An 18,889-nucleotide genomic window follows, 5' to 3' on the forward strand; every position below is an offset into this window, starting at 1 on the left:
GTGCCTCAGAGATGCAGGTAGTAGAGAGTAAGTCTGCCTTTAATTTCTTGTTTTGTAATTGCGCTGATGCCCATTGTAATGGGAGCAAAGTGTGAGCTTCCTCGCTATGACATCACATGCTACCTTCCGACCTGGCCTTACATTGGTTCTCACTCATTTAGATGCAAGTAGGCTCCCTGCAGTCACTCAGCCTTCACATGGATCCCCCGGACTGGAGTTTTTTTGCATTCTTCCGCATGAGTACTTTATGAGATACATTGTATCAAAGTACAGCTTTTTAAACAGGCAATGCTCTGCAGGATGCTGAAATGCTCTGCCAGACAGTGTTTTGCAAAGTTACGGTGCTTTGTCAAGTGGCTGCAGAGCTCTCTTGCACATTTTGGGGTTATTTATCAATAATACCAGGCAAAACATTAACACTTTGTGATGCACGCATTGTCTTAGGTGATGTCCGCAACGACCTATATGTGACTCTGGAGAAAGGTGACTTTGAGAGAGGAGGAAAGAGCGTGCAGAAGAACATCGAGGTCACCATGCATGTTCTGTATGCCGATGGAGAAAACCTGAGGGTAAGAGCACGCTGTTAACGTGCAGGAAACAAAGCCAACTGCAACTCCAACAGAAATGTTTGTGAAGTGTGTACTGATTTTGCTTCATCTTTTGAACATAGAGGTGGCTGTTTTTGGAGTCTTACATACTGAATCCCACATAGTCTGACAAACACTGGGTCATCGATGAAGCTAGTTCATGATTGTCAATGTTTACCCCGCCGCGGGTCCAGTGAAACTCAGTTGACCACTTGGTTTATTAAGCATTATGGACTTCTCCATCAGTTGAAGTGCTTCACTTAACTAACGCCAGTGTACGCTCATTAACCTTATGCTTACCCCATCCAAAGGTGTTGCATTGTGTTTTTAACAGTAACTATTGGGCTCTCTTTTAGTCCATATTTTTTATTTAACAACTGCATTTTTATTCGCAGGATTGACATATATACTTATCATGTATAGGTTTAGTTCAGTTCCTTATTTTCTTACAAAAATCAATATTTGCATCTGATTTAGAGTCTTTGGGTATATTAAATATTCTGAAATAGTACTTATAAATATGGAAAGGATCTAAAAGATGCTAAGCAAAGCAGATAAAAAACCGTGGAGAAAGAAAAAAAAACATCTCGCAGTCAGTCAATGGAGTGGAAATCCATGTAGACAGTAAAACAATGTGAATTTTAAACATCCAAATTTTGTCTAAAGGTTGTCTTGAACAGCGGGATATTACTTTCAAGGGATCCATGTATAAAGTGGATATAGAGGCAAAAGGTGATTATTGTTGCATGCGCCTACCCAGAATCCCTTGTGGTTGTGGCAGCACCATGAGATTTCTGAGGAGAAAACATGCCTTCTGACTTGTCTGGTGTCAGTAGATAAGTGGTTAATAATACTTCTACTACCCCCTTAATTTTAAGTGGAAGGGTTTTCCATCACCTTTACCCACCATAACTTATGTAATGGAACATCTGATAGGAAGAGTCTTTGGCGAAGAGATAGCCAGTTTCTGATCGGTCAAGCAGTGTGGCCCACTGCTGCCCGGGTTGAAGTGTAAAACGTTGCCCCCCTTCACTCCGAGTGAGTGCTGACGTGACGCCTGATGTCACCGCACTCTCCAGGAAAATCGCGCCCATGCTGCCACGCGAGAGCTGACCTCCAATCACAAAGGAGAAGATGCTCTGCGCATCGTGCATTAGGTCCATAGATCCCAGGACCGCAGGCAAGCTAGTAATAGCTAATAGGCTGCGGCGTCCAAAAGCATTTCTTGGGGTGGCAAAGTGCTGCCTCTTCAAAAGTGCCGCCTGGTGAAATTGCCCCACCCTGCTCCATAGCAGGACTGGCCCTGTGTGGACTGGTAGTGGGGACCAGAGTATCTCAAGTAGGCGTAAATTCAGCAGTGACTTTGTTGGGATTGGATTGTCCTGTATTCTTACAGGATTTAGAGATGAGGTGTCAGCGGGAGAGACACAAGAACTAATATACGTGTCCTTTGCTCCTCTAGGACTGTGTGAGTCTGGGTACAGGAGAACCCCCTCGAAGTCAGTATCACTCCTTCGTCCTATATCACAATAACAGTCCTCGCTGGGGGGAGCTCATCAAACTACCGATCCCAATCGACAGATTCCGTGGATCTCATTTGCGCTTCGAGTTCAGACACTGCTCCAGTATGTGAATATGGTTACAATTACACTACAGAACACAACAGGATTACACATCACTTCACATTGCTCGTCTCACTGCAGACATGTTCGTCGCCCACTGTAACAGTGTCACAGGTTTGCTGCAACTGTCATAACATGTCTTATTGCTTGTTTTTGCAACAATGTAGCAAAGGATAAAGGGGAGAAAAAACTCTTTGGATTCTCTTTCACGCCTCTCATGAGGGACGATGGGACCACTCTGTCTGATGACATCCATGAGCTCTATGTGTATAAGGTAATTGCTTTTTGTCTCTTTGTTGCAAAAACTCATTAGTTTTATGAGTTTCTGTCTGTGGCCTCATAAACAAACACATTTGTCTCTGCAGTGTGATGAGAACAGCACTTTCAATAACCACGCCTTGTACTTGGGACTTCCTTGCTGCAAGGATGACCTTAGTGGTTGTCCCAACATCCCGTCCAGTCTGATCTTCCAGCGCAGCCCCAAAGAGACCTTTTGCATCTCAACTCAGCTCTCCTCCACAAAGCTCACTCAGAATGGTAATGCATTAAAATATACTACACACATTACCCCAGAACCCTCTCTCTCACCACGCTCAATCAGAATGTTTTGTTCCATTTAAGAAGCTCTACAGAATCTGCCAAACTCCTTTCCAACAGGAAGACAATAGTAGGAATGCCATTAGCCTCTTAATAAGACTTGCACTGCAGCACTTCATTCACAAAGCTACGTCACAGTAACAACACTGTGTGCCACGAAGCACAAATACACCCTACAAGCACAAGCCCACTTATTTCCCCCTCTCTGTTCTTCCGATTTCATTCCCACCTCACTCCAACTCCAGTTGACCTCCTGGCTCTCTTGAAGTGGAAGGGCTACCCAGATCGTGTGATGGATATTCTTGGGCGTCTGCGGCACGTGAGCGGAGAAGAGATTGTAAAGGTATCGATCAGTAGAGATGAGTGTACCCCTTCACTGTCTATATTCTGATCATTCTGAGCCATGGCAAATTAGAGCATGCCAGTGTTTGATATATATATATTTTATGAGCAAACCAAAGTATTATGATGGGAAGTTGCATAATAGTTCAAGTAATGAAAATAGTCTTCCACGGGGGGGCTTGGGAGAAAAACCCTAATTTGTCAGAAGACAAATAGCATTTTTTTTTGGTTAAAAAGCCATTGAAGAAGGCACCATGTAATACATTGTAGTTGTACACTGATGTCCTTCTCTTTGTTTGGAGAGAGGATATGCAGTGGAGTTTGTCTAGTTAGCGGAGGGCCATATACGCCATTGTAATTATAAGAAGACCACCTGCTACGCAGAAGTAAGGAAAGTGTCTGATGAGGGTGACAGAAGATGAGGTGGAATTAAAGATCCTAGAATGTTGGAGTTAGGAGAACAGCTGTATATTAGTAGAGTTCTATGAGAAACCATAGGCTATCGTAGGTGACTCTTTTGAGCTGCCAGCACTCAGACCTTTGGCCTTTTCAGTTTTTACAGGATATCCTGGACACGTTGTTTGTCATCCTGGATGATAACACAGAGAAGTATGGTCTGCTTGTCTTCCAATCACTGGTGAGAACATGCCTCCTATATTTACTAGGGGCACTAGCTTATACCATGAACACTACCTTTCCTTTTTACATACATGTATAAACCATATTGTCACTGTTCCACTGTGCTCAAAGGAATGCTTGTACAATGCATTTAGATCACTGTGCCCCTGTTTCTTAGGCTCTCTGGTTTACACATGTCATACATTGTCTTTAACTACACAGTTATAGAGCATTTTATCTTAATATTGATCAGGAAGCAGTGTATGCATTGAAATCAATGAGTAAAGTGAAGGGAAGAGTTCCCTGATATTGTAGTCCGTGTACAAATATACAATACAATACAATATAAAGATTTGCAGAGGACGATGCTTATGAAAATCACTGGTTTATCTAGAGCCTTACAAAATATGTTTGATTTTATGGTGTGTACCCAGGTTTTCATCATCAATCTCTTGAGGGAGAGCAAATATTACCATTTCCGACCAGTTCTAGACACATATATACAGAAACACTTTGCTGGGGCCCTTGCATACAGGTACGTATATAATAGGGTGCTGGAGGGCAGTAAGAAGCATGATCAATGCCAACTAGTCCATTTCCATTATATACTAATCGTATCAGTAATGGACTATAGCTATGGGCTTAGTGAAGAACACAAGACATGGTGGAGTGAAAATGGTGGGGTATACCGCTAGGGTTGGTTGCAGAAATTGTTAATGGCTTGGTGCCAGTGCAACATGAGTCTAGCTGGGAGACATGGGGTGCGGTGCCAAGCTAGATGTGAAAGTAGGAAAAGAGTACCAGTACCAGTACAAGTAAAACATGCAGGGGCATAGGTTGGGTGGGAAAAGATGTACTTTGGATGAGATCCGTGGCTTGCACTACTCATCAAAGAAGAGTGGATTAAGACTGAATTGATAAGAGGTAAAGAGGTAATATGAGGGAGTTTTAGAATACTGAATTGCATTAATAGGATGTGGGTAGAACCAGTGCATAACAAATGGAAGGCTGTCAGTTTGAAGGACAACCTGTTCTTTATCCTCCAGGGAGCTGATTCGCTGCTTGAAGTGGTACATGGAACGTTCTGCTGAACTTGTTAGACAAGACCACATCCAAGAGGCGATGAGGGTATGCATGAATCTGAGTGCTTCAGTGTTGGGGAGATGTTGAGCACAAGGGATCACCGTGTCTTGTTTTCTAGTTCATCTAATATCTAATTTTCTGCACCTTATGGCCCAGGCTTTGGAGAATCTCTTTAAGTTCATCATCCAGTCACGCTTGCTTTTTGCTCGCTCCACTGGAGGCCTGGAGGAGGAACAGTTCCGTTGCAGCATCCATGAGCTTTTCCAGTCCATGCGTTTTGTCCTGAGCCTAGACACACGCAGCTCAGACACTCTGCTATTTACACAGGTGAGTAGGAAGAATGCTACACCTGGCATACTAGAGAAATGGAACCTCAGTAGGATGCAGGGACGAGCATACTGACATCTGTCAAATGTACTGCTTGGGGTGAGAGCTTTATTAATGGATGCAGTGGGGGGCACCTCTTTAGCTGCCAACCTGCCCCATTCACTTTTGCTTTTCTCTATCCAGACTTGCCTCAATGATTTAGTCTTTCTCCATTATCTGTGCTTCACCTGTGCTCTCCAACCCTCTTATTCCCTCTGCTTCTCCTTCTACCTCCCTTTCTTGTCCAAACCCCATCCTTCTTTTAAATTTAAAGCCCCCTGCGGCTGGAGGACAGGTGAGCGGAACAGGAGATTCTGGGTCTCAAAACACTGGGGGCTCTTCAAACTCACCCACAGTCTGCTTTGTAAGTAGAGGCCCTTTACCCACAAGAAAATCTCACTGCACTTCCGGTCTTTCACTGAAACCACTACATCCATTCTAAAATGTTTTAGCACCAATCACTGAAACCTTTACTGCAATCCACAGTCTATAGAACGTGGGTTCAGTGCATATTCCCTTAGTACTGAAAAGTTCTCCTGTTATTCCTTTCCATTCATTATATTATTATTTAACCATCACATCTTCCATACCTACTGTGACCCATTTAAGCACTGTGGCTAATAATGCCAACCCAGTACATATTGCATTGCCTTGTGAATATCGCATATCATATCCTCCTCCACAATGCATCTCTGTGACCATTACACTTGCTTTCTACAGTCTACCAATTTACATTTTATTGCTCATTATACCCTGTTTGCTCACCACTTCCCTAAAACTGTCAGTCCCCTTATTGTCCATAGCATTGTCACAATTCTAACACAGATTCCGAAACCTGAAATAATTTGCATGTGGTGATAAATGTGTTTTGATTGAAAAACTCAGAAGAGTCTGTTCCCTAAATCCTGATTTATTTATTTTTTACGAAGTCACGATTAGCTGCTTTCACTTGCCAGACTCCACAAGTGGGAGGCTTACAGAAGAACTCCATAAGCGCCCAGCGCTATCACTGTGACTACTGGGCTCAACTCCAGTGAGCCTTCAATAGGAACCAAACTGCAAGGCCCTTTACTCATCTATCTTGTTTTATCTTATTTATACGATTGTAATTGTTCCAGTGCTCCAACTTACGGAATTCTTATGAATAACCAACCCCGGCAGGTTTCTCCTTTAAGGACGGCTCAGCTAGTTCTTTCTTCATTCCCCATATGAACTTTGCAGGCCCAGTTTGGGTGTCCCTTCCTGGGGACTCGTACCGGGGCTGGCCATTCTGAATTTATAGTGATAAAAAGTAACTGAAGCTGACATTTTCATACCAACTCCCAGTTAAGTAAATTAACCCCATTGTTCCTACGTTGTATAGCCTTTAGCCTTCCATATCGGCATATGACATCATATGACATCAATCAGAGGCTTGTGGACACATTTGGCAACTTTATATTTTTCTTTTTGCATTTAATAGCTGATGATATAGAGACATCTCACTTCTATATATTTTCTAGCGTATTACCTTTATAAATTACCAAATTATGCATTAAATAGGCATACGATTAGCTGATAATTTCCATAATATTAATGGCTAAATATATCGCTTGTAAATATTGTGTTGTTGTTCCCCGTGGTATACATTTACATTCTGTGTTCTATTCTGTGTTTAGAACGTTCTTTCACTGCAGTGGAAAACTTTCCAGCTATTTTATTAGAATTGATGTCCCCTTTCCTACACGTACAAGAATGATCCAACAATGATTCTAAATAACCCTGAATACCCTTCCTTTGGAGAATGTACTCTTTATCTGCCGTAATTTCAAGGACAGAGGATGCTGCTGTCATGTTGCCATGGCAGTGCCAATTAAAAGTTCGCTTTTTGCCCATCACACATATTAACGTTAAAATAATCTTTTACAAGCACAAACAGAGAGAGAGAGACAGAGAGAGAGACAGACAGGGGGAGATGTAAACCGTCGTATAAATCAGAGGAATGAGGCAGACCCTCTGTAGTAAGCATTTTAGGGGCCCCATGTTCCAAAAATACGTGGTGTCCTGTGGTGGGTATCCCTGGATTTCTAATGATGGTCGATTTTGGTACAGTGTGCTTAAGAATTATGGAAATAAACCCAAAAGGACAAAAGAAGCCAATTAAACCCTTAAACACGTTTCACAGCTCATCACAACACCTGCTTTGTATGTTTTGAAGAGCATGGGTTCCGATCTGTAAGGTTTAGATACTCTTTAGACTCCAGTATATGGGTCTCGCTTGTGGATGACAACAAGAGGCACCGACGAGTTTATTTTGGCATTTTATTTGCATGATCATGATTTTCTCATTTTTGGGTGCTAGTAATCCTTTAATACTCATTATTATTAATATTCCACCTTCTTTTTGCCAGGTAAGTTTGTTGTCATCATGTTTAATTTAGTAAGCAATCTGGTGAAGCGTGTAACAATATATATGTTATGCTAATAATAGTTTTAGTACTGAGCACGGTAAATTTTAATAAAAATGTACCTGAATAATTAAAAATCCAGCATAGTAATTTTGAGTAATTAGTGGATGAATTTACGGGTAATTATGATTTTTTTTTTGGAAATTTGAGATTTGTTTTGGTCACAATTTGGCGCTAAACAGTAATAGGTATGATGTTCAGAATGCTGTATTAAACCCAGAACATTTGCGCTTTGTGTCAAGACTGGTAAGGGCACAGGGATATGACGTGGGCTCCCAATGGAATCCTTGTATTGAAGGGTGGGATGTAGAATGGTTGGCCATGTGGATGGAAAGCCAAATGAGACCTGCAGGAATAGACAGGCTACTAAAATAGTGCACGTTTTACAGAGTAATATAAAAATGACCTCAGCGTGGCACGGTGTGAGTATTATATGAATATATAATGAATAATAAATACATATATGAAGGAGACACATTTTGTAGGAGAGGACATAGTAGAAAGAAAGCATTTCTTCACTGAGGGGGTTCTAGGTAGGTGGAACAGTCTTCCAGCAGATGATACTTTGATACAGTAAATTTAATGTATGGGATAGTCATAAAACTATCCTGAATATGAGATGAGACCAGATGTTCCAGCAGGTAGAAACCTGGGTAAACTAGATGGCTCCCATTGACTGCCGTCTGACGTTAAATCTGATTTCTGTACTCATAATATGTGTTAATTAACCAGTTTATGGTGACCTTGAGAATTTGGGCTTTTAAGCTTAGAACAGGCACTATAACTGCGTGTTCAGAAACACATACACACCTGGTGCCTGGTGGGTATAAATGGTCAGACAGGAGGAAGGAAAGGTAGTTCACGCTACTGCAGGGTTGTGTGTTGCATATTGCTGGCTGTGTGTTGATAATGTCTGCCATTTTGCAGGCTGCCCTCCTCAGCTCCTTCCCGGCAATCTTTGAGGAGTTGTTGCCCATGTTCTCTGTGACTGAGGTGGCAGAGTTTGTACGTGGTACCCTCAGCAGTCTGCCCAGCACCTTGCATTTGGGACAATCTATGGACGTGGTGAAGCTTCAGGCTATTGGCCGCACCGTGGATTGCCGGCTCTTCACATACCCAGGTGGGGGCGCTGTACTCTGTGTCATGAGGTTATGTATGGGGGGAAATTGTAATGTATATTGGGCTTTAGAATTATATGACCAGGGAGCTTTTGGGGCCACAGGTCTCCACTTAATTGTAAGCTTTGACCCACCAGCATATAAATCGAGTTGGACCAGGTGCCTCTGAGCCAACAATTGCCATGTAGTGTGTGCTAGCGCAGACAAATAGTGGCAACCTATATGTTTACACTAGACATAAGGTAGCAGTGTTTGCCAAGTAAGTGTCAGATGCATAACACTGCATTGTGTAAGCAGATGTTACTTTGCCTGCAGATGCCCGTAGGATCCTTCTGCCCGTGGTCCTGCATCACATCCACTTGCACCTCCGGCAGCAGAAGGAGCTCCTAGTTTGCTCGGGAATTCTCAGCAGCATCTTCTCCATCATCAAGAGCAACTCGGCGGTGAGAATAAGGCCTGCGTATAGAAACTATTATCACTGAAACCAAACTGTAAATATATCAACATCCTTATCCAGTGGTTTTAATGCAGTTATCATCAATAGTATGATGGGTAATGCCAAGAATAACGAGCTTAAATTATACTTAGAATTACACATAAGCCTTATTCCGTGTAGTGTTGTCACTTTTTCCCATACAAAACTATATATATATAAATAAAACTTACATCGAGATCAGTGTGGGCTCAGCCTGCACCCAGCTGTAGCGGTCCATGGATGCAGCTGGTGACGCTCTGTCTTCCCGGCAGGAGGTGGATGTAGGAGAGGAGGTACAGATGCTGCAAGAGAGTCTTCTAGATGTGCTGCTTCAAACCCTGCTCATTATCATGAGTAAATCTCAGGCCCAGGAGGCGGTAAGAGGCCAGCGGTGTCCACAGTGTACAGCAGAGATAACTGTTAGTAACTAACAATCACTTCTTCTTTCTAACCCCTCCCAGACAATCCCATCACACCTTTCATATCAGTCTTGTGGGTATGTGTGGTACATCTCCTGGACGTTGAAGGCACAAGCCACAACACACGTCCCTCTATACCAATAGAGAAGCCTGGCAGATCCATGCCGAGACATACAGGTTTCTTTTTGTGCTGACCATTCAGTGTCAACAGTGTGTCGAAGAGCACTTTAAAATATAGCATTTGGGTTAATTTGGTGAATCAAAGAAAATTTTGTATTTTCTGATTATTTTTGCACTACTGTATCTGTGTGATTTTGTATCATGTTTAGACATTCTGCCAGCAACTCCGATTAATCGGATTTTAAAATAAAAACATTTTCAGAAATGAATGAATAGAGGTTTTGGGTGAATGATCTGGATTCTGCAGCAGGCATATTTTTGTGTGAATGTATATGTGGCATATTTATAGATGAAATAGTATTTATATTGTTAAATTACTTAAATACATTGTTGAAAGTATTTTGGATAAGAATATAAAACATATCAAGTGGTGAAAACACTCTTTAGTTAGTTTAGTTACGAATGAAACAAACCAGTGATCCTCTACTTAACTGTGGGTATTGTCAAAAACATACATGTAATAATGGGTTTTGGAAAATAGTTTTATCATCAGAGTAGTTGATATCTTCACTTGATAAATTGTCAAATTGTGCATCATATTTCACACATTTGTGACCTCATCAAACCCCCTCCCCTCTACCGCCACCACCCTAGTGTTCTTGCTCTGATTAAGTGCCCCCGTCAGGGGGAGTATGTTTCTTGTCTCCTGTCTTTGCTCCGTCTGATGTCAGATACACATTACCAGCATCTACTGCACAACTTCCAGAGCAAGGAAGAGTTAAAGGTAAGCAGATGGGGTAACGTGGGGACAAGTGGAAGGCTGGCTATAGGGTATGGGCAGTGCGCCTGGGAATTAAGATAAATTCGCTTTGTAGAAACATTACGACAACTGCATCAAAATAAGGCACAAGAACTAATCCCAGTTATTTCCAAAAAGTTAACACTCTTCTGCGTTATACTCCATCACTACTCCATCACTGGCTATAGCTACATACGCCACTAAGTATCTTAGGTACAGTCCTTGCTGCACAGATTACTTACTAGATTGACACATTTGTGGGGTATGAAATGTATCGTTGTTAACAGTCGGACTTTCACACGTTTATCCATCATCCAGGAATTCCTGCTGAAAATTTTCTGTGTCTTTCGGAATTTGCTGAAGTTGAGCGTCTTCCCCCCAGACTGGACCGTTATGAGACTCCTCGCCAGCAAGTGAGACATTCTTCAAGAGCTGGACACCCATTAGTTTAGTGTGTGCTGCTAGCATCTTATCAGAGTAGCCCAGGCAATCGAAATGAAACTTAAACTGCAGAAAGGCTGCCCATGTGTGATGCTTTTTTGCCCCCCTGCCAGTTTGCATTCCTGTTTGGTAAAAGTGGGGGGAAAGGCCCACCTAGCAAGGAAAGCAGGGGATCAGTGCCTTTAAGCCAGAGATCTTTCACCATCTGTCATGGTACTTGGGTAAGGTGGGGTCATAGCCCCATGGCCTTAGTAACAGATATACAGTAGGGGGTCTGATCCCCTATTTCCCCCGATGAGCATTGGGTATTTCTGTCCACCGTTGGGATTCTGGCCACCTCTGCATCTGTTCTGGCCCCTGTATGTATGCCATTGATCTTCTATCAAGCCCCCACGAACCACTATTGGTGAACTCTCCTTATCCCCCTCCAGCCTCCAATAATGATGATTAGTAGGATCTATAGAGATCAAGCACCTTATTTACCAAAAGGAGAACCATCAGGCTGTATATACACATAGACACACATCCTTGTGCGATCTACACTCTGTATATATGTAGACATATATACTTAAAATATTCTTTCTCTCTGTGTTCAGCATCATTGTGACTACTATTCAATACGTTTCACCGGCGGTGCACAAGAATTTTTGTGAAGGGGACTTTGATTTCAAGGTAACTCAGATGTAAAACAGTCCCCAAAATATTATTATTATTATTATTATTATATTAAATGCTGCTTATCTAATTACCAAACACATTGCAGATAATATCCCATCATGCTGCGGGTTTTTGTTTCTACTTAAATCATTAAGTAAAGAATCAAATATACGTCAGAATTTTGCTATAATATGAGCTAAAAGTAATAGACGCGAGGATTAATCTGCACTTACTGCATTCATTTCTCATGTACTCAGAAATAACTATTAGTCCAGCAATAAAAAAAAAAAGATACACTTTCTAGATGTAGTTTCTATACACGGATACGCTGTATTTAAACGAGTTTTGAATAGTAAATGTATTTCTGCTGTTTAAATCTTTTTTGAAATAATTGTTTTATTCTTTGCTGATACTTCTATATAATACAGATATGACACTCATTCATCTCATGCCTGCACATGTTTTCATGTACCCCGTTTTATCATGTCCCATCCTTTATTCTCCTTCCGCAGGTGTGGAACTCTTACTTTAGTTTGGCTGTTCTGTTCATAAACCAGCCCAGCCTGCAGCTAGAGAACTTTGCTGCTGGCAAGAGGAGACGGATCCTGGATAAGTGAGTAGAGCCAAACCCTTACGGACACTACGAGGTCAATTATCCGGAATATTACCTAAGTCACATTGACATGTTTTGTTTTTTTAGGTATGGAGACATGAGGGTCATGATGACATATGAACTATTCAACATGTGGCAGAACCTGGGTAGGTGACCGTGTAGTCCATGCCTTTCCGCTTCTCTTTCTTTTATCTTGCTGTTATTGCTCTTGTGATTCTTGTTTGTCCTTTTAAAACCAGTCCACTCCATTTGTATGTTCCAGGAGAGCACAAATATCACTTTATCCCAGGAATGATTGGTCCCTTCCTGGGGGTGTCTCTGGTTCCTCAGCCAGAAGTACGAAATATAATGATCCCCATATTCCATGACATGATGGATTGTGAACAAAGGCGCAATGGTAACTTTAAGCAGGTGAGACCCATAGGTGTCAAGAACATTTATTTGATCCCTAGACATGCCTACACATAGATCATGTATTGACAACACAAATACATAGACGGTTATACATACAGACAGGCAATGTGGAAACAGACTACCACAGGAGAGGAATATGTACTCAACCTAAATGCACACGCACCATGGAAGCCAGGGGCAAATTATTAGAGGAGTGGTAGGTGCAAATCGCTGAAAAGACCCAGTACTTTTTACACAAGACCACTAGTCTATAGGTGATCCCTCCATATACACATCAAGTAAAACAACCACAGTAGAGAAATGGGATGAATAGAAATGATGCCATCCAAGGTGTATATGGTATATATATAATTTACATAGGTGCACAGTAGATCTGTGTGCATTTGAGATTTGGTATCCCACCTTTTGGGAAGAAGAAAGTTGTGCATCTTACGCTATACCCAAAGCCTACGGTTCCTTGGAGGCTCAACTTTGTCCCTTTGATTCTTTGTCCCTGTAGGTGGAGGCTGAACTCATTGATAAGCTGGACACTTTGGTCTCCGAGGGAAAAGGAGATGAAAATTATCGAGAGCTCTTCAGTCTTCTGTAAGTATCGGTGGTCCTTTGGTTTATGGCCTCTGTTTCAGTCTTACTGTGTAGTAAGTGTGTGGTAGTAAGTGGTGTGACGTAACATATAACGCAGTAGCTTGCACTTTGGAGCAATGTGTATCATGATGTAACAAGGTGGTATAAGGTGGTATACTTGTATTGCTCAAAGTCAGTGTTGAGTACTAGACTATGTTCTTACAGTAGTGGTGTACAGCCTAGGAATATGTATTTTTGGGCTCCAAGAAATTGTGAGCCAAGCCTTTTTTATATATACAATTCAAAACTGCGAGTGACCTTAGTACAGGTACCCGGATCGCACATTGCAGTGTAGTAGGCGGCAGGACTGTAGCTTTCTGTAGAGTAGGACTGTAACTTTCAGGTGACATGAAGGGCAGACGTCCCAGGTAGTTCAAGTGGTAATGCCATATAGTGTGTAGAGTGTGGGGTAGATGGGTATTGTATGCAGTATATAGTGCAATGTGTGTATGAGTGTGAGAAATACTTTGGTGTCAGTGATGTTGACGGGTGTGAAACAATGTGATGGTGTATAGAGTACAGTGCAGTGTGCAGTGGCATATCGCGGTGTGGTGTAGTGTAGCAGTATATTGTTCTAAAGTGCAGTGATATAGCAGAGTGCTGCACTTTGATTCAGATGATGGGGGGCCAGCATTATGATTGTTTCTGTATTTGTGCCCCCTTCTCGCTGCCGGGAGCAGCTCTCAGCTGTTTGGTCCGTACCCAAGGTAAGGCTGAATGGTATATATATGTCATATTGTATTAATGCAGTGCGTAAATGTGTTATGTGTTGTGTTTTTAAATAAGCATGCTTTATGTACCTATACATTTACTGTGAATGTTTCCAGTGCTCATATACATGTAACTCTTGTGCATGATTTCTGGGTTTTATTGCTTTTTTCTGCGGATGTCTCTTCCCCTTTCCCTGTGTTTGTCCCTCGCTCCCTCTCTGTCTCCAGATATTTATCCTTTCTCTAGTGGCCTCTTGACCTGCTGTGTGCCTTATACTCTTATACTCTCTCATAGTATGGAGGGTTTCACATGCCAGCGTGTGCATTATTCTGTATTCAATGTTTTAAATGAGAATAGACACTTTGTATTCTTTGGCACTTAGATGCATGGTTTATTGTGTTGTCATTCAATCTCTGTAGCAGTAACATAATTAACAGTAAGCCTAGGAGACCTGGATGAAGAACTGCACTTCCAGTGAGAGATTCTATATTGTTATAGGACACTGAGCTTGTTTCTCCAAGTTCTGGTAAAACCCTGTGATCTCTTGAAACTAAATGTCAACTAGTCCTCACCACTAGAGCACCAGCGGTCCAGATGGCTCCTTCATGAGGATCGTCAACCATTTGACTGCCTTCTTTATTGAATGCATGCTTCTCATTGAGCTGTGTTTTTCCACTTGTCTTGTGGTGACTTTGTTTGTTGGTTCCGCTGTCTGTTTATCTGAATTTTTCACCTGTCAACATGTCTGTGAATGTCTGATTTTCACCTCTATCCTCAGCCTGCTGGAGAAGATTGAGCAGGAGACATGGAGAGAACCAGGAGCCTCGTTTGTGACGTCAGTTACACGCCTGATGGAGAGACTTCTGGACTACAGGTAAGATGTGCGTACAGTAGAACTGCCAGTCTGTACATAACATATAACAATGCATACACTACGTGTCATTAATCTATTAACATCTCCTACAGTATTTATACAATATATAAAGAAAGTGTACGTATTACAGTGACAGTAACTGCTACTGAGTGATAGTTCAGGGGTAGAGAACCAGGGGATAGACAGGAGAACAGGTGTTGGGGAATAAACCCCTGGAATATCTCACATACGTTTTATTTTAGGGACTGTATGAAAGGCGAAGAGACAGAAAACAAGAAAGTTGGCTGCACAGTTAATCTCATGGTAAGGAAGAAGAATGTTACCTATCTATCTGTATGAATCTGTATAAATACAGCTGTTTATAAATGTATACATGTTGCGGTGCATCAGTCATAAGCTACTTTACCACTTACACAGAATTTCTACAAATCGGAAATAAATAAAGAAGAGATGTACATCAGATACATTCATAAGCTATGTGACATGCATCTGCAGGCGGAAAGCTATACAGGTATGTGCCCAGAAACAAGTACCTAAAGGAGGAGAAGTGCGCAGGTGCGTACAATAGAAACAGAATTTAAAGGTATTTCATTTGGCCAATCTAATCTGCCTGTTATCCTCTTGGTCTTGGTTATTTCTCTCCACATACATTCAAATCCACTCATATTTGGGATCGGGGCATTCAGGCAGGGAGGCAGATGTTCATATGTATTAAAAAGGAAAATTTTATATGGCTATATACGATAAGACAACTAAGTGTACCCATTCCATGTGCTTGTTTCCTTTTTTTCATTACTTTTTGCCCCTCGCCTCCCCCTTTTCTCCCCCAGAGGCCGCATTCACTCTGCTCCTGTACTGGGAGTTATTACATTGGGAGGATCGCTCCCTGCGCGAGCTCCTCAACTACCCGGCACAGAGTGAGTGGCAGCGAAAGGAAGGACTCAGCCGCAAAATCATTCACTACTTCAACAAGGGCAAGGTGTGTATTTGTATATGTGTGAATGGGGGCATCTGTGCTTTCAGATTCCGGAATACGTCATGACTGACCATATATACATGTATATATATGTATATACCGTATATATATATAACTTTAACATCTCTTGCTTTTTCCATCTCAGTGCTGGGAGTTTGCAGTTCCTCTATGCAGGGAGCTCGCTGCTCAGTATGAGAAACTGTATGATTACCAAAGTCTGAGCTGGATCCTGGTAAGATAACTCACTAGCGGTCTGTCTACATGCTGTGTTTCAGTATCCAGTGTGTTCTTTGTACTGTCTCTGGACTGTGTGCTGTCTCGCTGCTCAATGCCTCTGCATCATATATTCATTATTTGTCTCATCTTTTTTTCTGTCTCTCACTCACTTATTTAGAAAATGGAGGCCTCCTTTTATGACCATATTATGGACCAACAGAGGCTGGAGCCTGAGTTTTTCAGAGTGGGATTTTATGGAAAGAAGTTTCCTTTCTTCTTGAGGGTAAGAGGCTGTCCAATCCTCAACTTCATTCCTGTGTTTGTGTTCTAGCTCATCTAGGAGGACCCGCCTGGATATACCAGAAACGGCACTTTTGCCACCCCTTAAAACATGCCTAGATGGCCTAATAGGAAATCTACCCTAGTGTTGTGTCCCTGCTCACCCTGTACTGGTCTCCTTGTGCCCTCGTGTACCCAATATCCCTTGGCATTTCCCCAAGGCAAATAATTGAACCTTAATTATAGTTAGATAGGATCCTTGTTTTTTACGTATCACCTCCCTAGGCATTCCACTTAAAATGCCAAAAACCTCTACCCTTAATCTTGCACCAAACGTTGTGCGCCATCTCTGGATCCAACGAGGAATACCATTTCTTTTCAGTCTCTTCTTTAAACAACTGAACCATAGTTGTGCAATCTGTCAGGGCCATTTTTTCTGTCCAAATCTTCCCTAGCAAACCCATTTGCCTCGTCATAATTAGCACCCTGTGACTGGTGTAGCCATGTACAAAAACCCCAAGAAAAACAACATCACAGGGACTACTGCATAGGCGAACACTGCCTCCAACATATATTTTTAAGTCAAAGCAAACATTTTGGGCCACCAGGAGCCCTTCCTCCACGTCCACCTCACCATCATTTCACTCACCTCTCTAGACACCCTGTCATCCCCATGTAGTGCATCTTCTAATGAATATCATGCCTTTAACCCTTTACAGTAGCATTCATTTAACTTGTCTTTTAATCTCCAGTGTTCTGTTAAGCGTTAATCCATTACGGTGTGACCCCACCAAGTGATATTCCCTTTACAGTGCCGCCATTAATATCTCCTCCATCCATACTATGTCATTTCATGACTTCGCCTACCTGCGAAGTGTTGTTCTGTTAACTCACCCTCTCATGTAATGAATCTCCTTTTGGCAGAACAAGGAATTTGTCTGCCGGGGTCATGATTACGAGCGGTTGGAGGCATTTCAGCAGAGGATGCTGAGCGAGTTCCCACAGGCTATCGCAATGCAACATCTCAACCATCCTGATGACACCATATTGCAGAGTGACTCCCAATGTATCCTTCGCTGTATGAATATGTGCATGTACCACATTATACAGCAGTGAGGTGTTTCAGAGTCAATAACACAATAACCAAGTGCGTTATGTGAAAGCTGATTATTGTACTTTAGCCTAAATGCAATTTAGAACTAGGGTCAAGGCATATTTACGATTATATTTTGGATTGGTCCCTGACGATGCTGCGCACAGACTTGCAGATCTACGCAGTAACCCCCCTCCCTGATACCCCAAGGGTATTGCAAATGGACCAAGTTCCTGAAAGAATTAAGAGCTTCTACAGAGTGAACAATGTACGCAGGTTCCGATATGACCGGCCGTTTCACCGTGGACCACGGCATAAGGACAACGAGTTTAAGGTTCGCAAAATAATGTTAAACAGCATTCTTGCACTCTCAGTAGATAGAAAATGTCTATAACGGATAGAAAAGTGGGGTTTCGAGCAATCTAATAGCAGAAATCTGGAATTCTGGAATACAGAATTTCACTCTAGAAATATCAGATGGAGGATAGCTTCATCAAACTCAAAAATAGACAAAGGAGCCCACATTGGCTGACAGGAGTAGGATATGGATCTTTTGTTTGTTAACAGCTCTAATAAACCATCATAACAGGTAGGCGCAGTATATGAACAGCTAGATAGAGATATGTAGAATTCCTGCACTTCCACATTCTCACACTGTGTCCTTTCCCAAAGGAGAAGCATATTGACGTTATCTGTCTCTTCCTCTCAGAGTCTGTGGATAGAGCGCAGCACTCTCACTCTGTCTCACAGCCTTCCTGGAATTTCCTGCTGGTTCGAAGTACAGAAGAGAGAGCTGGTAATGTATATGTGGAAGGCGAATTGCTTACCTTTGTGTGGGGCATGTGATTGTTCAAAGCCATTGCTTTGGAGTTGTGTCGTGTCAAGAGTCTGTAGAGTTAGTGAATGCAAAATATTTAGAGGTTGCATGTGGTACGATGGGTCTTCATGATTGATTTGTAACAGTCTAAAGAGGGATGATGAATATAATGTGAAATGAGGATATCCTTGCTTTGGCATGCCTCGCAGGTGGAGGTCAGCCCTCTGGAGAACGCACTGCAGGTTCTGGGTAACAAGACACAGGAGCTTCGTGCACTGATCACACAGTACCAGCACCACAATCTACACGGGAACATCAATTTGCTCAGCATGTGCCTGAATGGAGTCATAGACGCCGCCGTGAATGGGGGCATCACACGCTATCAGGAAGTAAGAGAATCTACTGTGAATGAATGAGGAAATTATATGGGGAAGAGCAAAGAGGACAGCAAGGCAAAGATACCGTGTTTCCCCGAAAGTAAGACAGTGTCTTACTTTCTTTTTATCCCTAAAAGCCCCACTATGTCTTACTTTCGGGGTATGTCTTATATTGGGAAAAAATTGAGAGTGATGGGAGTTATG

General features: G+C 42.1%; 1 protein-coding gene across 1 annotated transcript in view; it reads left to right on the forward strand.

Moving 5' to 3' along the window:
- The window catches only part of DOCK3 (dedicator of cytokinesis 3), a 93,529-nt gene that overhangs the window by 59,349 nt on the left and 15,291 nt on the right, over positions 1-18,889 (forward strand). The window contains exons 15-44 of the mRNA XM_053469472.1: positions 445-569; positions 2,050-2,212; positions 2,377-2,483; positions 2,575-2,746; positions 3,052-3,149; positions 3,702-3,785; positions 4,201-4,301; positions 4,813-4,894; positions 5,006-5,176; positions 8,590-8,782; positions 9,096-9,223; positions 9,528-9,674; positions 10,480-10,578; positions 10,912-11,006; positions 11,631-11,706; positions 12,204-12,304; positions 12,392-12,450; positions 12,567-12,715; positions 13,218-13,303; positions 14,023-14,049; positions 14,832-14,927; positions 15,170-15,230; positions 15,345-15,438; positions 15,758-15,906; positions 16,049-16,135; positions 16,298-16,402; positions 17,323-17,464; positions 17,659-17,825; positions 18,201-18,287; positions 18,518-18,697. Of these exons, the coding sequence (XP_053325447.1) occupies positions 445-569; positions 2,050-2,212; positions 2,377-2,483; positions 2,575-2,746; positions 3,052-3,149; positions 3,702-3,785; positions 4,201-4,301; positions 4,813-4,894; positions 5,006-5,176; positions 8,590-8,782; positions 9,096-9,223; positions 9,528-9,674; positions 10,480-10,578; positions 10,912-11,006; positions 11,631-11,706; positions 12,204-12,304; positions 12,392-12,450; positions 12,567-12,715; positions 13,218-13,303; positions 14,023-14,049; positions 14,832-14,927; positions 15,170-15,230; positions 15,345-15,438; positions 15,758-15,906; positions 16,049-16,135; positions 16,298-16,402; positions 17,323-17,464; positions 17,659-17,825; positions 18,201-18,287; positions 18,518-18,697 (3,431 nt within the window). The remainder of the gene's footprint in view (positions 1-444; positions 570-2,049; positions 2,213-2,376; positions 2,484-2,574; positions 2,747-3,051; positions 3,150-3,701; positions 3,786-4,200; positions 4,302-4,812; positions 4,895-5,005; positions 5,177-8,589; positions 8,783-9,095; positions 9,224-9,527; positions 9,675-10,479; positions 10,579-10,911; positions 11,007-11,630; positions 11,707-12,203; positions 12,305-12,391; positions 12,451-12,566; positions 12,716-13,217; positions 13,304-14,022; positions 14,050-14,831; positions 14,928-15,169; positions 15,231-15,344; positions 15,439-15,757; positions 15,907-16,048; positions 16,136-16,297; positions 16,403-17,322; positions 17,465-17,658; positions 17,826-18,200; positions 18,288-18,517; positions 18,698-18,889) is intronic.

Source organism: Spea bombifrons, chromosome 6 (genome assembly GCF_027358695.1).
Source record: "Spea bombifrons isolate aSpeBom1 chromosome 6, aSpeBom1.2.pri, whole genome shotgun sequence".
Lineage (NCBI taxonomy): Eukaryota > Metazoa > Chordata > Amphibia > Anura > Pelobatidae > Spea > Spea bombifrons.